Source organism: Passer domesticus, chromosome 3 (genome assembly GCF_036417665.1).
Source record: "Passer domesticus isolate bPasDom1 chromosome 3, bPasDom1.hap1, whole genome shotgun sequence".
Taxonomy (NCBI): Eukaryota; Metazoa; Chordata; class Aves; order Passeriformes; family Passeridae; genus Passer; species Passer domesticus.
In genome coordinates, this window is record NC_087476.1 from 115563141 (window position 1) to 115586025 (window position 22885).

Here is a 22885-nt window from a genome sequence, read left to right on the forward strand (position 1 = left end):
TGTTAGGAAGCTGAGGCTCACTGAATATTAAAACACACTGGAGCATTTTCCAGGATGATGGAGGAATGTAATTGCTCATGTTGGCTTAGCTTAAGATAAGTGATTGAAGTCTTTAACAAGGAAAGCAGTTTTGAACATGCCAAAGGAGATTGGAATGATTCATGTTTAAAATATTAAGAACTGAGAAATAAAATGTCTCTCAGATTTTAAAGTCTGTGTAATTGGTCAAATGAATAAATTTGTGTCAGAAGCTCACATGACACACTAACATTTGGGCCATTCAACGTAATGAATTTTGTTTGACAGTATCATCTATTCAGCTTTTTTAGAGGAAACTTGTATGAAGCTGATTTTGAAAAAGGTGGCATGGCATCTGGATTAGCTAAGAAAATTTAAAGTAGATGTAGTTGCTATAAGATGAATTATGGTAAAATTGAAATACACAAAAGATACAGTCTTTATGCAGCTAAACTGTATCTGCAGCTTTCCCATTTGAGTCACGGGCTATGATCAGTGGGACTCTGTAGCTAAGGTGTATTGAGCTTTACATCCACTTAGTACATCAAATTCATCTGTTTATGATTTTGTTTCTGCATTTTAAATATGAAAATGTGTAATTTGTCAAGTCACATGTGGCTGTATGTTACTACTCAGTGTAAGGAAATCTGAATTTTACAAGTATAGGCCTCTTGCAAATGGTGGCATTTTACAAAGATACCACATTAATATTTATTTCTGCTTGAAGATTTTTAGAATGCTTTGAATAAAATCAATCCACAGATTTTTGGTGTTTGTCTATTTGAACAATTACAAAGAATCACAGGGCTTAAACATTTATTGAAGGACTTGAAGCATTGTTTTTAGGAATCAATTTTTTAATTAGAAGTTCTAGGAGGTACTGAAATTTGGTGTTGTACAATGAGACTGGTGAATGCTGATTATTGATTGTGCTGTATTCACCAGTCCAGATGTATTTTTATGTCAAGGGTTGCTGCTCAGGATGGTTTTTTTGGCCTTTCTGATAGATTGGTACTTAAAAAAAGTCAAATCCCTTTTTCTCATTTAATGTTGATTCAGAAATTAATGGTCAAAACCAGTTTGATTCCCAGAAAACTTTCTTGAAAACTATTGCCAGGCTGTTATTTATAAGACCACAAAGAAACTATTTTATGGGAAGAATTTTGGACAAATGAGAAAATACAGAGCACACCTCAAATAAGGTTTCAACCCAGCCCTTTATTTCTCTTATCTGAAAGTAATTTGGAGGAAGAGGAAGTGAATCCAAAGTCACATGCATACAATGACAAATAAATCATAGGAATATTCTCTTTACCTATAACTTGAAGTTTTAAGTAGACACTGGGACTTGTAACAACTATTTTAATCATTGTTTTACATTTCTTAGTTTTTCTAAATATTTATATTTATTACTACATGTTACAGTTTGACATCTGAGACTGTGGACTGATGCATTAGAAGACTGGCTCAAAAATTAACATGATATTAAGAATAAAGTCAGCAATAAATGAGTAATAATTTTTTAAAATATTTCATGCTTAATTAATTATGTGATGTATCCTTAAATATTTCATATGCTGTATGGCAGGTCAGAATCGATAGATTGCATTTGTACATTCTAGACAGCATTTAAATTTGGAGGACGTTTTTTCAAGTATTCAGCTACAGCTTTCTTTATTTTCCTTCCTTCCCTGGTTCCTTTTTTGTTTCGGGGTAAAGAATTCGGTGGGAAGGCAGCCCTGCAGGACAAAGCAGATGTTGGCAGGGTCGCTGCCTGCCCGGCAGAGGGAGTGCGGTGATGCAGCACAGCACCGCGGTGACCCGGTGGCTGCATGTGGGGAAGGGAGGGATCTTCCCAACTTAAATGCACAATCTGGAAAATGGGCACTCGATTTTTGGCTGTTTTCTCCTTAAGAAAATTTTGAAAATATTGCCTAGTAAGTTATCACACGCTGCATTTTGAAATGCTCATATTTGATGACTAACAAATGAAATCAGAAGTGAAAATCTAAACATTCTGGTTGGGTTTTCCCTTCATTTCTTTTAATGTGGAAAAGCATTGTACTAAAAAACTTGTTTCCAGTTTATTGAGAACTATAAATTGTAACAGTAAACAGGATGAGTTATGGTGAAATAGAGTTGTTAGGCAAGAATTTCTCAAGACAAATAGGGCTGAACTGAATTATAGCATTCACTGGCAGATGAAAATGGAGGTCTATGTAATAAAATGTACCCCTGAGAGAAAGTTGGTGGACATGATAGATACAGTGAAAATCCTCAGAATCAGATTATCCTGATCACTGGAATCTATCTTGGAGTAGGATGAATATAATAGAAAATCCAAGCTCATCAAATGGAGAACTAGCACTGTGTATCCTCATATGTGTCTGCCCATCAAAGTAGAAGTTAAGAATCAAATACCTTGCAAATTCGGGGAACAAATTATATATTCTGCATTAATTTTGGGACTCGTCAACTTCATGAAGGAGAAGAATGTGGCAGTTTCTGGATGGTGATGACAGCAGAGCTTGACAAGGAACTTTTTGGCAGCAGTGGCAGATGGTGTACAGTGCTTTTGTTCCTCACAGGTGTTTTATTGGCAACATGAACACTTGTGTGGTATGTTAGAAACTAGATCAGAGAGACAATCCAGCTCACAAGTAACAATTTTAAACCTTTTCTTTCTTGCCCCTTCTGAATTTGTTTTTTTTGTCATTATCTCTTCTGTGATTGGGTTCTTCATGCAAAATGCAAAGAGCAAAAATGCAAGTGCTGTCACTGGGGGACTGTACAAGGACAGGAGTGAGCAGCTGGAACTGGGAGGCTGATAACCCATGCAGTGCTGCCTCTGTGCCTCTGGCCATGGCTCACTATCCATTCATCAGATGCATCTGGCAAAATATTTGGAGTAGAACGAGAGAAGTACTGATGCCATTTTACAGGTCTAGTTTCCTGGTGTGTCATTCAGAATACTGTTACAGGCTTCCCGTGCTCAGACACAGGAAAGATGGCAGTGAAAGGAAAAAGATACAAAAAGGGCGACAAAAGTTTAGGAGATGAAGAGCCCTTTAAGGGAGTGGAGTCTGAAAAGGCTTGGGTTGTGCTTAGTCTGGTGGAAGGACAGTGGAGAAGAGATGCTTTTATTGTCTCTGAATAAACAGGGATAAATACAAGGAGGGAACACTATATTTAGCTGAAAACCCGCTTTGGCTGTTTGGCAGTTCTGAATAAATTGCTATGAAGTGAAAAAGAATGTATTTAGCATGGAAATTCCCAGACTGTTCCTCATTAGCTGCAAGAGATCCTGGAACAATTTTCGAATTACTATTTGTGGGGGCAAGCAACCTGGCTGCATTAAGACTGAACCTAAAAATCACAAAAATGATTATATATAAGTTAGATGTGTGTTGAACTAGGAGTTTCTATTTTTCCCAGTCACGTGTTTCACTGCTAGGATGCAGTTAACCCCTCTGGAATTTATGAAACCTGAAATTTTTTTGCTCTGTTTACTCCAGTAATAAAAGTATTGCTGGTTGTAGTGAAGCTAGGATTTCTCTCAGGGCCCTAGAGTATGAATAGTTTTGGGAGTGATGAGTATGTTGAAGGTGCTCCCAGTGGTTTCCACTTCAGCCTGTGATGTCCCCAGGGCAGGAGACACAGGGTATTCCCATTACAGAAGAGGGAAATGGAAAGTCCAGAGTTATTCTGTATAAAATAGATCCAATCTCTATACCAGGGTTTACTGCAGGAGTTTGCACAAAGGGCTCAGTGGAGGGCACAGCTGAAAACTGTGTGGGGAAAAAAAGTGCAGTAAGGTGAGTGATACTGATTGTAGTATCATGACCATAACACCCTTCACTCTCCTTCAGCCTATTAAAAAAAAAAGGTTCTTCAGCCTCTAGCTGGCCATAAATCATGTTAGTCTTCCTATAGGAAATTTCAGCTAATGGATTTTAGCACTCATACATTTAGGGCACTTGGAATCGCTTTAAAAATCTCTGGAGATTCCATAATTTAATTTTTATTAACTTTTATTTCTGTTTCTTAACTTGATCAACAACTGAGAAATACATTTTAAATTATGAAAGAAACAGGTATGGGTTTTTTTTATCTTGAATTTCTATGGCATTTCAAAACTGCTTATGGATCTATTCTTTCTAAAAATAGTTCCTTTGTTTTAGACCAGGTTATCGAAAATCCTTATGATCAAGAAGGAGCACATCAAACAATTGAGAGAGATGAACACGGAAGCAGAAAAGCTGGTGAGAATGTTCTCTTTTTTGGTTATTAAAACAGGATGTGCTTTAACAGCTAATGCAAAGAAGGAGTGTAGTCTAAATAAAATCTGTGTTTTGTTTCTTTTTATGACATGAAATGTCTTTATTATTTTTAAAGACCGAGAGATCAGTTGTTTCAAATATGATTTTCCTTTGAAAGAACTGTGCTTTGGAAACTGATTCATGTTAATGTCAGGGTAGCACGTGTCAGTTAACACATAAAGTAAGGAAATACTCTGTAACTTGAGTATTTGGAGTACAAGTTCATGTGGTAAGACATTTATACTAAAACTGTTTTGCAGATGGTTAAAGCAATTACTCTTTCAGAGATTTTTGTGTAAAAGTCTGAGTGCCCATGACTGGCATTTAAAGTTACAGTACCACAGCAGCTACAGTGTAATTAACAGCAGCAGCAGAATAGTTTTTCTTACTAACTTTATCTAATCAGCGGTCCATAAATCAAAATTATGAGTGGCTCTTCCTCCACCCATGGCTATAAATTAACTTGAGAAAGCTCTCAGTCTCAGCCTTCTGCCAGCATCCATCCAGGCTGCTGTCTCTGCAGTGTACAGAAGGCTAAATGTTTGTGGAGAAGAAGAAGGGAAAACAGTTGCTTTATTTCTTGAAACAACTGGGGTTTTTTTTTCCGTGGATTTCTCTTTGTGCCTTCAATGATCATGTGCATGTGTGCATTCTGTTGCTCTGCTTCCTACTACCCCATCTCTGTCTGTAATTTTCTTCTTCTGTGCCATGGTGGTGTTCTTCAAAACCTTGTTATCATTTCAGTTACTACGTTATTTTTCTTGTATTTGTGTTTTAGTAACTAAACTAGATGCAAAGAGAAGCAAGATTAAAACATGTCATAGCAACCTGCAACTCTGATAATGAAAAATTACCAACTCTTCTTAATTATTTTTTTTCTGAGGTATTCGTACTTTTGCATAGATAAGGAGGTCCATAGGAATGACAGTATCCTTCCTCTAGCATGAACCTGAATGTTAGCTCAGCTCTTAATTCATAAATTACCTGTATTGTTACTTTTTTTGGTCTCCTTTTTCCCCAGAATTGAAAGAGCAAAAAAACAACTGGGAAGGAAAATAAATTTGCTACATTTTAGTTCAATTGTAACCTGGCTAAGGACTTTGAGATACTTTGACATTCTTCCCTGCTCTATTTCCTTTGAAAACCAGCAATCATAAAGCACCCCCCATTACTACTCAAGGCTGTCCTGATAAAAATAGAGGATGTGATACCTTCCTATTGGCCCATATTCTTAGCCCATCTTCTAATCCTCTTTGTCCCTTGGCAATCCCATCTGTGTTTGTGCCACTGAGTATGTGTTGCTTCTCCTTTAAAATATATTTTCTTTGAACAAGAATCTTTTTCTGACCCCAGTTCACTTCAACATCAATAACACCTGAACTTGAATAAAATTGAATCCTCTGAGTTCATTCAGGTGAACCTTAATTGTCAGACTTTGGTAATAATTCATACATTTGTCATTTGATAATTGTTAGAGTATCACTGCTGTTTGGTTTAAAGTAATCCTTTTGTGAAGACTTCTGGTCAGTGACTGATTCAATCTAGAAATAAATGGAACTGACCAAAATCAGAAATTGTACTGAATGTAAGCCATTATTTTCTGGCAATAATAATACATTTACATGAGTCAGGAGATGCCTTCAGAGAAGCTATTAATGTATACAACTGTACATTTTTTGTCTAATTTTTCTTGACATCCCTGTACTAGTCTGGGTTGCAGGCTATAAACAAATTAATATGTACATAAACCAGTAAACATTTGGATAAAGAAGAAAAAATTGAAAGGAGGTGTAATAAAAACAAGGTAAAGGTAGTGCTGATTGTCTCAGAGAAGCATCTATATCCTTGGTGACAGAGGTGTTACCTGCTTCCCTCTGCTGAAAGCCATCCATCTCTTGTCAGTTTAGCTGTTCATCAGTGTTTCCAGGTCTTGGGTTGTGCCAGGTCAGAAGTAGTGCTGCTGCTGCTGCTGAGAAATATTTCTTTTGTCATCACTAGCATAGAATGCCCTTAGCCTTTCCTCTCCAGCAGGGAATTCATCATTGTCTGCAGCTTTCACAGCCAAGCTGGAGCAGTTCAGTTTGCTCCAAGGGAACTGGTCACTGGAGAAGGTCTGAAAGATTTGATTTTTTTTATGTTCCACAGCTGCAGAAAGTATGCCAAATTTGTGCCACTTTCCAGTGAATTCTGAAATTATGGTGTTAGTTTAATGCACTGTTAAGTTGGTATTCAGATTTGTAAATCCCTGGGGAGCATCTCAGTGATTAGGTTTAATGGGGAACTTTGAACTGAACTTACAATTGAAACCTTTTGAGTTTTTGACCAGGATTATCCTTATGGAGGCTCTGGACTTTGTAATTTGCTTTATCTTGTGTGTGAAATCTATAGCTACAAGTTTTGCTTGTAGGAGGTACCTGTGGCTGGAACTATCTCCAGCTTCTCTTGCAAGAGGCAATTTGGAGAGGAAATTTTATAATATATTGTATGTTTTGTTTCAATTTCATAAATATCACCCAAACAATGTCAAGCTGTATTCTAAAAAGAATGTAAGAAAAAAGGTACTGTATTCTGGTATTTATTCTTTTTGTGGAAAATCATGTTTACAAAATAGTGTTACAAATATAAACTCTAGTAACTTTCTTTTTTGGCAGAACTGTCAGCTATAACAGAAGGTGTGTAGCACTGAGTCATCCTCAAGTGACCAATAAGTTACAAGCCAAATGTGCCTCCCATCCTGCAGAGGTGGTCGAGGCCATATTGTCCTGTACTGTTCCTCTGCTGGCAGCAGTTTTCTGCTCAGCCAGCAGGGAGAAGCCATGCCCAGCTACTGGAGGAATAAGTAGCTCACACCACAGTCATTTTCTGTAGTATTTACCACCATAGATCATTGTAGCACTTCAGGAAGGGAATAAAAGCATGGTTGTTACCTACACAGTTTCACCTGGAGTTATAAATAGTAATACTGCATTTTAACATTTTGTATGTTAACATTTTTCTATTTCACACCAGGATTTCAAATATCTCAGTATTATTTTCAAGTACAAGCTCCTTTTGATGAGTTCAAAATCTAGTATTGGATTAACTTTGATATGCTTTGTGTTTTCCACAGAAATCCTATTCCATGCCAATCGGCATTGAGTTTCAGAGGAGATATGCAACTATTGTTCTAGATCTAGAACAACTAAACAAAGACTTAAATAAAGTTCTGCATAAAGTTCAGCAGTATTGCTATGAGGTAAGATTTTGCTGGAATCTCTGTGTACTTGGTGGTTTTGCTCAACCTAATTAGAAAACTGAATTTCCTGGGATAGGGGGTGGGTGGGGGTCACACTGAAATGAAACTCTCAGTAGCTGTGTTGGATTCCTTCTCTGGAATTTGAGCTGCCTTTGAGCACCTCTTTTCCTGATACCAGTGGCATGTTCTTAAGTAGACATCCATAAAGAAAAAACACTGTGTACTATACACACACAAACTCTCTTTGAAATCATCTCATTTCACACCTGCACCAAACACAAAGGACATCTTCATTCTGAATTTCTGCCCTTCATCCCTCTGCAGCTTGCTCCTGACCAGGGCCTGCAGCCCGCTGACCAGCCCACGGACCTGAGGCGCAGGTGTGAAGAGGAAGCTCAGGAGGTTGTCAGACAAGCAAATACCTTGTCAACAGGACAACTCTGCGTGGAGAGTGAAAATTTAACTGATCTTATCTCTAGGCTGACAGCAATATTACTGCAAATTAAGGTGAAAAGTTTGCACAAAATAGCTTCTCCCATACAGTGCGTAGTATTAAAGCTCTGCCAGTTTTTGTGCTGAACTGTGAGAACATTTTTGTTTTCTTCTTCTACAGTGTCTAGCAGAAGGAGGTGATCTGAATTCCTTTGAATTTAAATCACTAACAGATTCATTAAATGACATTAAGAATTCAATAGACTCCTCAAATATCAGGTATTACTTTTTGAATATTTAATTCCTAATTACACGCTTTGTGATAGGTCTTACTGTATTTTAGAGGTGAACATTGATTATAATTAAGGGGTTTAATCTGGTAACTTCTACTTACAGGAAGGGTCCCACCTAAAAGGGGGGTTTCTTAAAGTGATTGTGAAATGAGTAGTTTTCTGTTTGAACCTCTCAGTGAAGTAACATACTAAAGAAAAAAGTTTAAAAGTGCTTAATTAATGCAGCAACAACTAGACTTTCTTGTTCTTTAGTAATTTATGACAACTAAAAACTTATTTTAGAACATTGTCAGATTTTGAAATCTCAGTGGTAGTACAAGTATTTTAAACCAGAGAACAGTACAATTTCAGTATTCTTTTAGCATGCTCTTGTCTGTAAATATCAAAAGGTGGCATATGAGACAATTAGAGGTTCTGAGCAGCTTCCATTGGCAAGATTTCAAGCCAAGAAACAGAAGAGCAGCCATATTGTGCCAGATCAAAGGCCAGTCTAGTCTTGATGGGCCATTTTTCAGCAGTTGTCATGAGCAGTTGCCTGAGGAGGCATCATAAAAATAGCAAGAATGTGGTAGCAAGAGAGTAGTGATACTTGTCTGGAGTACCCTGTAGCCTCCGGCAATTTGTGATCAGCATTTTATGCTGCTAAATTATGTCATTCAGAAAATAAATCCAAATGCTAAGTATTTTTTCATACCCTTACTACTTGTATTGCTACATAATAATGGGAGGCTGTACACGTGAATTTTTTTTTTTTTTCCCAAAGATAGTAGGATGGCCTTTTGATTTTAATATAGTTATTGAGAAATGTTGTTTTATAACAATTTTCATTAGGAAAAACAAAACCAAACCTCAAACATTAGTGAAACTTCTTTATAATCAATGCTACAAATTGCATATTGGAATTGATTCAAGTAAAGGTTGATGCACCCAGCAAAGAAAGTGATGATGTTTCCATTTCATGGCACTTATTTTGGCCATTTTAGCATCTCTTCATAATATTTTAATTTCACTAATTCTGGACATGTTAAAACCTTACTTTAAGTGTTAAGTCAGTGACTCTTGATTTCTGGCAGCTGTTTGTGCAAGTTGTGTTTTCCCATATTTCTCTGTCAAGTTGCATTTGTATGTACTGCTCTCTGGTTCATCTGAACTTTTATGCTGGCTAGGCTCAGATCTTGGTTTTTCACTGTAGAGATATTCAGACATAACTGTTACATATGGGGTTCAGCATTTCTTACTTTCATTCTTTTTTTCTTCCCATAGCTGTTTTCAGAATAACGTTGAGATCCATGTTGCACATATTCAGAGTGGTCTGAGCCAGATGGGAAACTTGCATGCTTTTGCAGCCAACAACACCAACAGAGACTGAAAACTTCCTTCCAAGTGTACAGCAAGCAGTTCTGGAAAATCTTCTTCCTTTCTATAGGCTTCACCAAATACCCTAACTGCCAGAAGATAAGGGAAGAGAAAACCTCTCAGAAAAGACCCTTTTAAATATATTATATCTGCTTCTTAAGGAAACCAGCATTACTGGCCAGCATTACATTAGATTTCTCCATTTGTTATTCACATGCAGTAGTTTTGCTAACTGGTAATCTCTTAGTAATTGCATTGATTATAGTAAACTTGAAAGCATACTTTCATATCATTTGAACTTGGTTTTTAAAAGTTCAGATTAATTCTGCACACCTCTTGCTGTTGGATCTCCTGGTATGTTAGAAGTGCTGAAGAGGAAATGGCTCGAGTTAGTAGCCACATGGCAGGTCTTTGTTGTGTAAAGCTACACCTCTGTGCAGCTCTTCAGAGCTGCCAGGTCAGCCCTTGGGAAGCCCTGACCTAAGGAAGCAGCAGCAGGACACAGCCAGCAAACACAAGCTGTCAGCTGGAGGATGTTGGGCAGGTCTATCCATCAGTCAGTGTCTTGTTGGAACTCTTAATTTATCATAACTTATAGAAGGAGTCTAATGAAGGAATATAAAAATGTAACTGTTAACTTTCCAGAAAGAGATTGGTTATGGCTTTTTCCCTGCACACGGGACAAAAGAAGTGTTTTAGGTGGTGTTTATATAAGTGACTGGTTAAACTTACTGTTTTTCCAAATTCTTGTTTGTTTTGCACAAGTTTTAAATTAGATTGCTGGTTATTCAACAATACCCACCATATATAAATATGAGGATTTTTATAATTAAAGATAACCAGTGAGGTAAACTGCAAAAATAAGAAGTGATAGCCTGCCTATACCTTTTGGAATGTTAATCTTGTAAAAAGTGTGTATTGGTTTGTTTAAATAGTCTTGTAAAGCTTCTGTGTAATGAATTGTTTCCAGATATGGATTTTCAGAGATAGCTGTAGAGATGTTTTTGATTCTTTTAGATGCCTCATTAAATAAGGTCTTTTATATGTTAATGTATAAAGAATATGTAAACAGGATTATTTTCAATTTTAAAATTTTGTATAGTTTAAAGATGCTTCTGTATTCTGTGTTGGTATTGTGCCACTGCAAAACTTTAGTGCAGAGTTTATATTTAGCTAAATTGTTTCTGTTAATTAAGAGAAATGCATAAATCTTTTATTCTCAATGAAATTTGTAACTGAATAAATTGACCTATGAGAGTTGATATATTTCACAAAAATGCAAAATTTTTTGCAGATGGTCTCAGGTCATTTTTTTAAGAAAAGCTAATTGCTGAAAATGAAGCGTTATGAGGATGAGGTGAGTAGCTGTTTTAAAAGGTATTTAAAAAATTTACAAGGGATACTATGAAATAATGATAAACAGTAATTCAGCAGAGTTACCCAGGAAAACTTACCTCTCATAATGCAATAGAACATCCTAGTGGTCCCTGCAGTTGTTTTTGTCATTATATTACTCGTTATTTTGTGGTGTTACCATCTGTTTGATAAAGAAGACAGAGAGGAGTCCTCTCCCACCACCCTTTTCATGTAAACAGAAAGGTGCCAAAGCCTAATTTAAGCTACATAAGCTTAGTCAGGCAGCAAGTAATCTCTACAGCTAACTCTGAAAGAAGGAACCACCCCCTTGCACCCCAAAACTCAGGTGCCTGCTGCTCCCTCTGCTCTGATCCCGTCCTGCTGTTGGGACTCCAGCTCAGCATGTGCACTCACTGCTTCTGAGGAGCAGGACTTCCAGTAGGAAACACCACAAGGGTAATTTGGTCCTGTTGATGGCAAACATCCCAAACTGAGGGGGAGACAAGTTGTAGACACTAGTAGATACCAGAGGATTTAGGAACCTGCTTTTCATGACAACCTTTTATCCTACTGGATACAGAATACACCACAATAACCACCACACCCCAATCTCAACTCTGATTCCTTAGGTGTGATGGTTTTTACTTGTGGATGTGCTCTCCAGCATGTTTTCTGTAGGTTTTTTTAAATTATTGGAGAGTGGTATATCATAGAAAGTTCTGTGATTTGTGATTAGCCATTTACTTTCACGTGTCATTTGTCCCTCTCATGTAGGCAATGTGAACATACACATCTTTTCTTTTCTTTGAAAGGCTGCATTTCTCCTTGGGTACTGATGTGTTGGTCAGAACTAATGTTGAATTTTGTTGACAGTAACAAATAGAAATGTTTTTGCTGAGTGTACTCCAAGCATAGCAGGAGTCTCAAGAGCTCACTGCAACTACCATACATGAAGTCTGCAGAACAAGTTACTTTGATTTATTATAATCAGGAAACTTGAATTTACCCTGAGCCCCCAAGAAACCATGGTCTCATTTTCTGTCTCTTCCTGCAACTGCTTCTCTCCTGGGGTTTGCCTGGTCCCCAGCACAGCACCCAAGTCCACTTGGTGTCTGAGGTAGGTTGGTTGGTTTTTGGTTCATGTTTTTTCAAGGATAACTGGGATTTTTTGATGGAGAGTACTGTCAGCAACCCTGCCATGCCACTTCACCTTGCAGTCCAACCAGAATTCAGCTGTCCCTGATCTCACAGGCACAGGTATGTTACAGGGTTGCACTGAGGGGTTTTTTGCATTGGTAACCTTGTTCTGTGGGGTATGATTCCTGATACAGGGTATTTCTGCCACCAGTACATGGGTCATTTTCCCTGTTTCTGGCATTTGGGTGCTTTTCCATAGCTTACAACTTGCTCTGCTAGGCTGAAGTACTATTTTGTAAGCAGGAAGAATTGGCCTTATGCTCAAAATACGTACAGAGTAATGTATCCTTTCTCAATAAATTGAATTAGAGGAGAGGCTTCTGTTGTTAGTGATTTTGCCATTCTCAGTGCAGAGCCATTCAGCCCACGAGTGATCATGTGAACAGCTTCTGAGCAGTCCCTGCCTACAGCTAAAGCACCCTTACAGTGTCCACAAAATACTCCCATTTCTCTTAGTTCAACATTATCCTTGGCTTAAGTGGCAGGCTGGAGGCTTTTGTCTGAGCATTTGTGATTTGGGGGTTTGTATTACTTAGGCCAGACATTTCCATTTTCATTTAGGGATGTGGGTGTTTGTTTAGGGCAGATTTAAGACAAATACTGACAGAGAAAGTTTAAGGCAGTTTTTGTAACCTGTCCTTCGGGCCCCTTAGGTCTCTTATCAACATCTGAACTGCAGCCGTAGCTCTCCAGGACCTGGGAGGAGAACCTGCAGCTGGGATATCTGCCACTTCCCTACCCCACCATCAGCCAAGGTAAGCAACCTTGCCCCCCTGCATGGGATACACACACAAGCACATCAAAAATGTAAACCTTTATTTTCTTGGTCAAAAAACCCCGACAGACTGTAACTCTTTTTTAAGACCACCCCCCACCCCCAAAACACAGTAGATTTGTGTTAGCTTTTTGGCTAAAGAAGGTTAAATAGATACACTAAACATGATACAAGAAAACTTTAAATACAGTGTAAAAAGATGCCCTCAGCTGATGGAGCCGACCCGTATCTTTCTTAAATAAATAGGTACAATCAGTTACTACCGGATAAAGTGCAACAGTGGCAGAGCAGCAGTGAGGTAGCGCGGTGTGTGACTGCTCCACGCCCGGGCAGCGGGACGGCTCCGCCGGGAGCCTTCACCCGTGCCGCCGCGGCGGCGCTCAGAGGGCGCGGAAGGCGCCGAGCGCGTTCTCCTCCCACTCCGAGCCCGACTCCGAGTAGCCGCTGGTGTCCTCGGCGTCCGACACGGGCGAGTACTGCCCGCAGAAGGCGCGGCCCGGCGGGAAGGGGCCGGCGGCGCTGCCCGCGAACGGGCCGGGCTCGGCCCCGCCGGGCTGCCCGGGCGGGAAGCCCTCGAAGCCGTGGCTGGGGGGAAAGCCGGCGGCCGGCGGCCACGCGTAGGGGCCCGAGCCGTCCTCCGCCCGGGCCAGCCCGGGGAGCGCGCAGCGGGGCCGCTCCGGGCCGCGCAGGGCGGCGAAGCGGGGCGGCCGCGGGCAGCCCGGCGGCGGCGCGGCGGGCCCGGGGCGGGGCGGGCCCCGCTGGCGGCGGGACTTGGCGCGGCGGTTCTGGAACCAGACCTGGGGAGAGAGGGCGGCGGTGAGCGCGGCGGGGCGGCCCCGGCGCGGCGGCGGGCGCGGCACGGCCGGCGCCCCTCACCTGGATGCGGGACTCGGGGATCTGCGTGGCGTCGGCCAGTTTCTCCCGCAGGTAGATGTCGGGGTACATGGTGTCCTGGAACACCAGCTCCAGCGTCTCCAGCTGCGCCGCCGTGAAGCTGGTCCGCTTCCGACGCTGCGAGGCCGCCGGCGCGCCCTCGGACGGCTCGGCCGGGGGAAGCGCCCTGAGGGCGGGCGGGGCCGGGCCGGGCCCGCCGCCCCCCGGCCACCTGCCCGCGGGGAAGGCGGGCGGCTCCGCCGGGGGCTCCCCGAAGCGCAGCGCGGCCATGGCACGGCGAGGAGCGGGCTCGGCGGCCCGCCGGGCTTTATAGCCGGGCAGGGGGCTCGGCAGGGGCGGGGGGTCGAGGGGGCGGCACGGCCCCGCGGGGAAGGCGAGCTCCGGGCACCCCGCCGGGCCCGCGGCCCAGGCTGCCGGGGGTGCCCGGCTGGGGCCGCCCCTGCCTTGTTCAGCCCAGAGGAGTCAGCGGTGCCCTGTGCGTGCCCGACGGGGCTGGGTGATGGCTGGCAGCCCGCGACTCCCCGCCCGAAAGGTAGACAGCAGGAGGGAGAAGGGAGAGGGCTTTGCATCCGCACGCAAAACAGCTGCATGTTGGGAGTTGGGCACTCCCGAGAGGAGCAGAGCAGCCGCCGGGTTGTTTCTAGTACAAGGTCTGGGCTGGTAGGGTTATGGAGTTCACTCCCTGCAGCTATTGGTGCGGAGGGAGATGCTCTCGAGCAGCTGACTGCTTTGGCAAGTGATGGATCGTGCATGGTGTGAGACATAAAGCAATCAGAAGTTATCGGGACTGCTCCACTTGCAGTGCTTCACTGCCAGCTGTGCGGGTGGTGTACAGCTCTCTGCTGCCGCAAAAACATCTCTTTCTTTTTAAGATGCAAGTTAAATGCACCTGGAGAGCCAAGGCAGAGGCAGACATTGGTGTCATCACCTTTTCCAGCACTTGCTAATGCCTTTACACATCACACTGGCACATCCCGTGTGCTTCTGCCAAAACTCATTCTCAGATGGAGAGGTCTTGTGCTGAAACGCTGCCTGCACACCCCAACAACACCAAGGCACTTAAAATGGTTTGTCTTCATATTACTTTTTACAACTGTCTCCCAAGAAAAATTACTCTGTACAGAAAATCATGTTACAATTATTAAAAGCTGTTTTTAGAAGTTTTGTTCCTAAAACATTTGTACCTTTGTGCTTTTACATGTGCAGCAGTCCAGGTGCTTTCATGACTGAAGTTTCTAGGTTGTTCCCAAAATCATGGGCTGTAGCCTGCAGACAGCAGTCAGACACAGGAGACTTGTACAATGTTCTCAATTAGCAGTGTAATGAGAGGGCATGGTGGTGAGAAAGGGCACAGGTGGGTGGTGATCCAGAAAGCACAGAGAGCATTATTTAAGGGTTTTAGTGGAAAAACTCCATGAATCGCTCTGCAGATTGCTTGCAGATTTAGAAGATGCCACAGGTGGCAGCAAAAGAGAATTATTCCAGATTATATTTACATGATAAATGTTTTATTGTATTTCACATCAAATAATATTCTGTAAAACATGGCAGAGGTTTCTTTTCTGAAGGATTTAATCCAACTTGGAATTATGCCATTACAAGAATATGGTTTCTAGGATTTGGTTAAGGTTGATTAAGGCTGCCAGACAGAGTAGGCTTTTGAGGAAATGTATTTTTTCACACACACACACATGTGTTTTTCTTTCAGCAGCAGCCCAGGCTTAAGGAGCTGTTGGCACCAGGGGCCCCCCACTGTTCACCTCTGTGCTGATGCCTTCCCCTTAGCTGAGCGTGTGTCAGTCCACACAGTGTGCTCAGGGAATTAACCCGGGTTAAATTAACTGTACAGTAACAACAGCTGGGGTTTGTTGGTTGAGTTTTTCAATCCAGATTTTGGATTTCTACCTATGAGTTACCAATACCCCCAGGACAGCTGTACAAGTGAGGGAACACTGCCAGATCATGCAGGAGGGACGTGAGGGGATCCCATGTGGGGTGCTTCTAGGACTGCCCCACCTGGATCTGATTCTGAGCTAGCAGAGAACAAAACTGAGACAGACTGCCCAGGAGCATGGTGGTTTTCAGTGTCAGACTTCCCATTAAGACAAGTGTCAATGTATATTGAACAGATACTCAGGGAAGAGTGAGTACTGGGAGCTAATAGACCTGTTCCCAACTCATAAATCTGGAAATGGGCTGACTCTTTGATCTCTCACTGCTGTGACATCCTTCAGACCAAAAGCCTCCTCGGTTCCCTTGCCCTTTATGGTTCCAGAGATGTTCCAACAACAGATGTTCCAGCAGCTGACACGCTTCCCTTGGTGAGGAAAAGACCAGCGAGGCTTCCCAGGCCTGAAAACTTTTCATTGGGAGACACAGATGTAACAATTACAGACTTTTAAAAAGTCTACATTGTTACAATGAAAGCAAAACAACTTCCACACCCTACATTTTGTGGCATTCCATGCCGTCCATGGATGCAGTGTGACCCATGGCTATGTCCTGTGGAATAGCAAACCCTGTGTGAGTGAATTGTGGGCAAAACCCTTGGTGCAGCCCAGGATTGCACACACAGACCCCTGGCTGTGGGGTTCCCACTCAGACTCTTCATTTCCTGGCTGCAGACAATTGTATTTTCTAGCAGACATACCTGTGAATGATGAGACTGTCTGCAGGTGCTGACTTGTGTTTACTCCTAGTCTGCCTCAGTTTCCCTGTCTGGGCTGGCTGGCTGTTACCAGCATGTTCATACATTGTGGTTATGAGTTCTTTTCTGCTTACCAGTGGTATGTTCTTTTGCAACAGCAAAGCAATTCTGGAGCAAGACCAGAGCCCAGGAATAATATTTTCCCTTTCCTATTGTTCAGAGCATCCCACACAAATTTTGTCCATGGGATCCTTGTGGCCATCCTTCTGTATTGGCTTGGTTTGAAACAGATCTAAGATTGAATAAAAGCAAGGGGGACAGTGCTGATTGTAAAGGAGTGTGCTGTTAGGTGGACATCAGAATAGGAGGCTTCTGCCTCCTCCTAGCCAAGCAGGATGACATCAAAGACAGCTCCTTGCTTCCTTCTGGCAGTTCTGTCCCCTCCCAGTGCTGGCATACTTCTCCACAGCTCCCACAGAGAATCACCCACTGATGTCCTAAAAGCTGTGCCTGTGGGGTAGTGCAGTGTGCCTCCTGCAGCAAGGAAAAAGTGCTGTGTCTGGATTCAGTGCAGTTTCCTTTCCCTGACAAGTAGTTTTCCATGCTGCTGTGCCCCTTGTAGTCTGACAAAGAAGTTTCTGATGCCTTGTAGGTGCCAACATCTGCATGGACTCATACCCAGGTAAGGGCTGGAAGCATTTAGAAGACATTCAGTTTTGTCCCTTCCTGTTTTGCAGACTTGCTTTTATTTGTGTCCCACTGAGGCAGAAAAGGGGACTTTATGTCTTCCCTCAAGAATCAGAAGCTGTGACAGAAGTCCAGAAGTGGCTTGCTTTTTGAAATTAAGATGGAAGAAACTGAGAGAGCTATCTCTAAGGGAAAAGCAGACTGCCTTGTGTTGATTTGAAAAATTACAGGCTGCTTCAGAAGCTGTTTACATTGATCTTCACTCTATTTGTCAGGAGAGAAACTTCTTGTGCTTTTGTCTGTGCTGGGAGTGCCTCAGCACTGAAGCGTCTGTGCCAAGAGGAACTCACAATACAAAATGTGCCTGTACCTGCAATAAAACAGTTTTAAGCTTCAACTGGAGAACATCACTGCTGCCCGCTCTGAGCATCCAGCAAGGGTAAGACAGGCTGTGAAACACCAAGATTGTGGAGAAGCAGGGGGGGATAGGCCCTGTCGTGAGTTTTCCAGCTAGCTGGCTCTTCAGCCTTTTGCATGTCAAGCTGGGGAGGTTCTCTCAGGCTCTTGGAGCTACAAAGTCATCTTTTAAATGTGCAGTTTAAGATCCTGCTTTATGTGACTTGAGGAACTGGAGCTTGGGAAGCATCCCAGGATAGATGGCAAGAGTAGGCAGCAGTGTGACATGCAGTCATGGCTTTGCTGACAAGACAAACACACCCCTTTAAATAACTAACATGTCAGCAGTTCTGCTGCTCAGTCCTGGAGGGAATGGGACACCTGGGGTTTTGCCATGCAGTGATTTGTAACCAGCTGTGCAGCCTTGGCTGTGTTCAAACTCCTCTGACTTGTCAGATGTCTCGTCACCCTGTTCCTTCTAGGGCTCTGCAGGGACACAGTTTGTGCAGTCTTTTGTCATTCCAGCAAGTTTTATTGTTTTTTTCTTTTTGGTGTCTCTTCAACATGAATTCTGTGGTCACTAAACCCGAGACTGAGGTTTTTAGAAGTGGAGATTTAGCAGTTTCTTGTCAACCTGAGTAAATTTGCAAAGATTTGGTATCTTGGAGATCTCAATTTCTACATCAGTTTTAATTGAAATTGGCCAAAAAGTTAAAATCTTATCGCAGAATCATAGAAAGGTTTGGGTTGGAAAGGACCTTAAAAATCATCTAATTCCAACCCCTCTGCCATGGGCAGGGACACGTCCCACCAGACCAGGTTGATCAGAGCCCCATCCCACCTGGCCTTGAACACTGCCAGGATGGGGCATCCAGAACTTCTCTGGGCAGCCTGGGCCAGGGCCTCACCACCCTCACAGTGAAGAATTTCTTCCTAATCCTTAATCTAAACTCTCAGTTTGAAGTCATTCACCCTTGTCCTTTCATGACATGCCCTTGCAAAAAGCCCCTCTCCACATATTAGGACACTGACCAGAAAAAAGAGACAGTGCTCACACAAACCTGATTTCATTCATTTCGAGAAAGTTTAAGAAAAAATAAAACCACATTTTTGCTGTTAAGATGTAAGTTTAAGCCATCCCTGGGTATCTTGTCCCTGAAGAAGCAATCCCTGGATAATTATCCTACAAATTAAATTAATTGTAGTCCAGACACATTTTTATGGTTGCATATATAACTACATTTGCTTCAGAGTTTCTGCTGGCAGGAAAATACCATATAATTTCCAGCTTCTCTAGCAGGACCCTGATAGCAAAAGTTGTTAATGCATGCTAGGCTTAGGTTTTGAGTTTTTTTCATTCTGCCTAAGAGGAAATCTTTATATGAATACTTAATTTCCCTTTGATTGCTTCCAGTCATTGCGACAAAGCTCTTTACAACCTCGAAATGCTTTTAGAGGTTTATCTGGTCTTCCCAATGTACAGACACAAGATCCATATACTGAGGCCCATCCAGGCTTTTAGGTAGAGTTCTGAGATCTTACAATGATGTCATGTTTTTAATTTAGAGTTGTCATTTTTCTAGTCCTCACGGCTTTAACAAGGAAGAGCTTGAGCAGGGTGGGCTGTGTATAGTCCTCACTCTGGCATGGTTTGCAGAAGCCGTGAAATATATTCTTGAAGGCCTGTGCTGCCTGTCCATTGTGGATATTCAGCTGTGTCCCTGAGAGCCCCTCCTTGCCAGAGTCCTCTACAGGGAAGAGGGGGCTTGCCTTGCTGCTCAGCCCAGGGAGGTTCAGCTCCAGGTCAGAAATGGCCCTTTTTCCTTGCTCCAGGCTGTCCCAGTGGTGTCCAGGTGCCTGAGCACTGGGCAGTGAAAGGGACATGGTGCTGTCACAATGTCCTGAGTGTGACCTTGACCAAGGGGCTGGGCTGAACCCCTTTCAACACTTTTGTACTGGTACAAAAGATGTACTGGGCACATCTCCAGTGTGATGGAGCCCGTGGCATTGGAGAACAGAACGATGTCACAGCCTGGCAGTAGCAATCCCCAGCACAGGTTATTTCAGATCACCAGGCTTGCCCAGCAGCTCTGTGCAGACAGAGGGTTAAAATAAATACAATATGACAAGAGGTTATGTTCTGTCTGAAAGATGCCTGCCTTGCTTGGCTCAGACCTGACTACCCCTGTATATGCACGATCTGTTTTCCTTTGAGCATTCAGCTGCCGTGTCCCCTTGGTTTTGGCCATGAGGAACTAATAGCATCTTGTGACTTTAGCCCTGTGCTTAGGAGGGGGATGTGACTTGGTAGGGTGAGCCATTTCCTGCGAGGTGTGAGACACCACTTCAAGACCTGGTGGTGCCATTCGTGTATTCTGCTCCGAGGAGTTGATAAGAGCTTCAGACACACAGAGAGCCTTGAAGGAAGCCGTGGTGGAGGCGGGGAGGCGCAAAAACCCAGCAAATGCATATGAAAAGATCAAGGGGCTGTATTTGCTAAATCCCAGCAGCAACAGACTTGGGGCAAGATGCCCAGGGTCAGAGAGGACCCAGACACAGCAACAGGGCAAAAGCAGAGTATGTCTGATGGCTGGCAGCTGGCTCCCTACCATTGGAGGGAGAGGAAGATTCAGGATTTGGGAGTGGAAGGGAGATAAGAGCAAATGGTGGGGGTGGGAAGAGGGAAAGGGCAACAGGGAGGAAGCTACCTGGAGATAGGAGGGCCTGGTTGAAAGAGCATGGGATGTTTAGTGTTGAATTTAAATATACTTAAATCTCAGCTTTGGGTTTTGAGATACCCTGAGAGTGGCAGGGTGCATATACCTGATCCTCACTGATGCATCTGCAGTGAGGGGACAGTCCCACTAAGTTTGCTGTGGCAGCAAACCCTAAGCTTAAACAAATCCTTGTTGCAATTACCCTGTGTTCCTTCTCTGATTTTACACTTATATTTTTGTTGTGATAGAATCTAAAGCTTCTATTTAATAGAATTTACTGCATTGCTTTGCTTACTCACATGCTCTGAACAAGGTCATTCCAAACTCTTAGAGATATTTTCCTTAATGAAGATTTGCTGAGAACTGTTGGTGCAGGTGGTTGTGTATACAAAATAACTGCATTATCCAAACTCCCAAGAATGTTCATTTAATTTGCTGTGAAAGCAAAGGATTATATTTGCAGATGAACAAAAAAAGAAAGAAGGAAGAAGATAAGAACGGAAGAGCTAAGGAAAAAACAGGACAATGTTTTCCTCCTTTTCATTCAACACCTACTTAGGAGAGGCAGCCTGCCAGGGTGCAGCCAGAATACACACACAGAGTAGGGCAGGCAGGGGAAGGAAGGGTGATGGATAGCAAAGAGGCCACAGTCTCCTCTAACAGCACTGGATAACAGCATGAAAAACTCCAAACAGTCTCCTCTCTTCCCTTTTCAGGCTCCTTAGCCTTAGCAAGCAGTGTTAGGGCATTGTTTTCTACCTTTTCTTGGCAGGCTCTTAAACCCTTATCATTGTCCCCTGCATGTGGTAAGCTCTTCCTTCCACTCCAACATAACAAATGAGTCACAACACTCTCTGTTTCTGTCTTGCAGTGTTTGGTATCTGAGAGCATGAGCTGCTGAAATTAATGGATTTTTATGTAAATGAATGTTTGTTTGTTTGTTTGTTTTGTTTGTTTGTTACAGCTTGTGCCTCATGGTTATTGAGAAAAGGATCCATATGTGAAGCAAGTTTTGCTGCAATAGTTCAAAACCAGAAGACAATACACAGAACCAGAACTGTCCCAGTATGGTTGGATGCCTGTTACAATATGAACACAAACCCATGATGTTTCTCTGCTCTTGGTTGCCCTGGTGCTGTTAAAATCCACCAAGTTTTCCCTCTCTGAGTGGTACTGTCTGGACAATCCTTCATCTGGCTTCCCTGTGCTTCCCTGCTGCTTCTCAGGCATGTGCCAAGGTCAGTGCTCTGACTTCAGTCTAATAATTCATTCTAAATGTTTCCCACCCTCTTTTCTGATCAGTTTTGGAGATGGGGGACTTTTAGTCTCACGTATCATAACACTTATAACAAAACCATTTTGGTTTTGCTCTTGCATTTTTTTCTTGGCTCTTTAATTTCAAAGGTTTTCAAGCCTCTGTAAAGTTTGGAAGATTTTAAGGTTTGACATGGATGGAACGTGGGAAGTTTCACCTGAGCTGGGGTTTTGCAGTAGATCATTAAATCAGCAGTACCACATGATCATAGCTGGGGAGTGCAGTGGTTACTATGCCATTTGATAAAGTCATTCTCTTCTGTGCATGAATTGACTCATATTTCTTTGCCATTTAAAGTCAAATTAAAGAGAAGTGCCACGCAACACACTCGGTAGGCATTATTTCCGTGGGTTATCCTGACTTTTGTAAGCCCACAGCACAGTTTTCTGATGCCTGACTCATAGAGAAGCTCCATGCATTTGCACAGATCAGTATCTCCATCCTCCTCCCCCACTGTCCTGTCCCCCTGCCTCAGCCATCCCAGATTAATTTGTCCAACAGGGTCCTGTGTGTTGGATCACTCCTCTGGCAAAGGCGCTCTCTGAGGCATGTCCCTGCCTCCAGCCTGCACCACTGCCCCCCTGGGCTGCCCTGCTCATTCTCTCACTCCCATTTTACATGACAGCTGTTTTTCTTCCCCTTTTATTCAAGCTCAACTCCTCTGCTTTTATTTCTGGCAGGGTTATTTTTCTATTTGACTTTGGCTCTGTTTGCCAAGGCCGCACCCTTGTCACCTCCTTATTCTGATCCTCTCCTTTGTTGACTAAAGGTCTTCCTCTCCTTTTTCTTGGTACTTTTATCTCTTTCTCCATTATCTTTTAGTCCCCTTGATTCTTACCCCTTTCTTTTGCATATGACCAAGCTTGTTTTACATGTTACTTGGGGGATTTAAGATTTTTCTCCTTGACAGCTTTTCTTCCCTGCCCCTGGAAGGCTCTCCGTGCTGCAGGACACATGGCAAAGAAGAAATGCATTTATTACTGCAGGTGGGACAGCTGCAATCCAAGATGGAGAGTGACTCCAGGCTGGAGTGATTTCAGCAGATCTCCACTGCCATCTTAGCCATCCCCCACATCTTTACAAGACCACGTTTTTCCTCTTTTGCAGTCAGATCTTTGCAGCTGGGACACCTCTTACCTAAGGTATTTGAGGTAAGAGGAGGTTTAAAGGAATGCTGAGGGTTTGCTGCATCTGAGTGATCAAAAAAGAGTGCAGCAGCATCATAGTGTAGGTTTCTATTTGCAGTTC

The 22885-nt window shown here is 42.8% G+C and overlaps 3 protein-coding genes across 7 annotated transcripts in view; 2 read left to right on the forward strand and 1 right to left on the reverse strand.

The window, feature by feature from the left end:
• Positions 1 to 10915, forward strand: part of LIN9 (lin-9 DREAM MuvB core complex component) — a 38340-nt gene extending 27425 nt beyond the window's left edge. For all 4 annotated transcript variants that reach the window (XM_064415354.1, XM_064415355.1, XM_064415356.1 and 1 more), the window contains 5 exons: positions 4200 to 4280; positions 7447 to 7572; positions 7897 to 8079; positions 8186 to 8283; positions 9561 to 10915. In XM_064415354.1, the coding sequence (XP_064271424.1) occupies positions 4200 to 4280; positions 7447 to 7572; positions 7897 to 8079; positions 8186 to 8283; positions 9561 to 9666 (594 nt within the window). In that variant the 3' untranslated portion in view covers positions 9667 to 10915. The remainder of the gene's footprint in view (positions 1 to 4199; positions 4281 to 7446; positions 7573 to 7896; positions 8080 to 8185; positions 8284 to 9560) is intronic.
• Positions 10916 to 13005: 2090 nt separating this feature from the next.
• On the reverse strand, positions 13006 to 14487 carry MIXL1 (Mix paired-like homeobox). Its single transcript, XM_064415364.1, has 2 exons — positions 13858 to 14487; positions 13006 to 13778 (listed from the first exon to the last, which is right to left on the reverse strand). The coding sequence occupies exons 1-2, from the start codon at positions 14143 to 14145 to the stop codon at positions 13362 to 13364; spliced, it is 705 nt and encodes a 234-aa protein (XP_064271434.1). The 5' UTR covers positions 14146 to 14487; the 3' UTR covers positions 13006 to 13361.
• The window catches only part of ACBD3 (acyl-CoA binding domain containing 3), a 40207-nt gene continuing 31119 nt past the window's right edge, over positions 13798 to 22885 (forward strand). The window contains exons 1-3 of one of the 2 annotated variants that reach the window (XM_064415361.1): positions 13814 to 13908; positions 17485 to 17648; positions 21287 to 21560. In XM_064415361.1, the coding sequence (XP_064271431.1) occupies positions 21551 to 21560 (10 nt within the window). In that variant the 5' untranslated portion in view covers positions 13814 to 13908; positions 17485 to 17648; positions 21287 to 21550. Of the gene's footprint in view, positions 13909 to 17484; positions 17649 to 21286; positions 21561 to 22885 lie in introns of both variants that reach the window. The other variant, XM_064415363.1, reaches the window with a different exon arrangement.

Coding starts and splice junctions, on each gene's coding strand:
- MIXL1 (XM_064415364.1), bottom strand. CDS start 14,145: ATGGCCGCGCTGCGCTTCGGGGAGCCCCCGGCGGAGCCGCCCGCCTTC. Junction 13,779..13,857: donor TCCCCGAGTCCCGCATCCAG/GTGAGGGGCGCC, acceptor CTCTCTCCCCAG/GTCTGGTTCCAGAACCGCCG.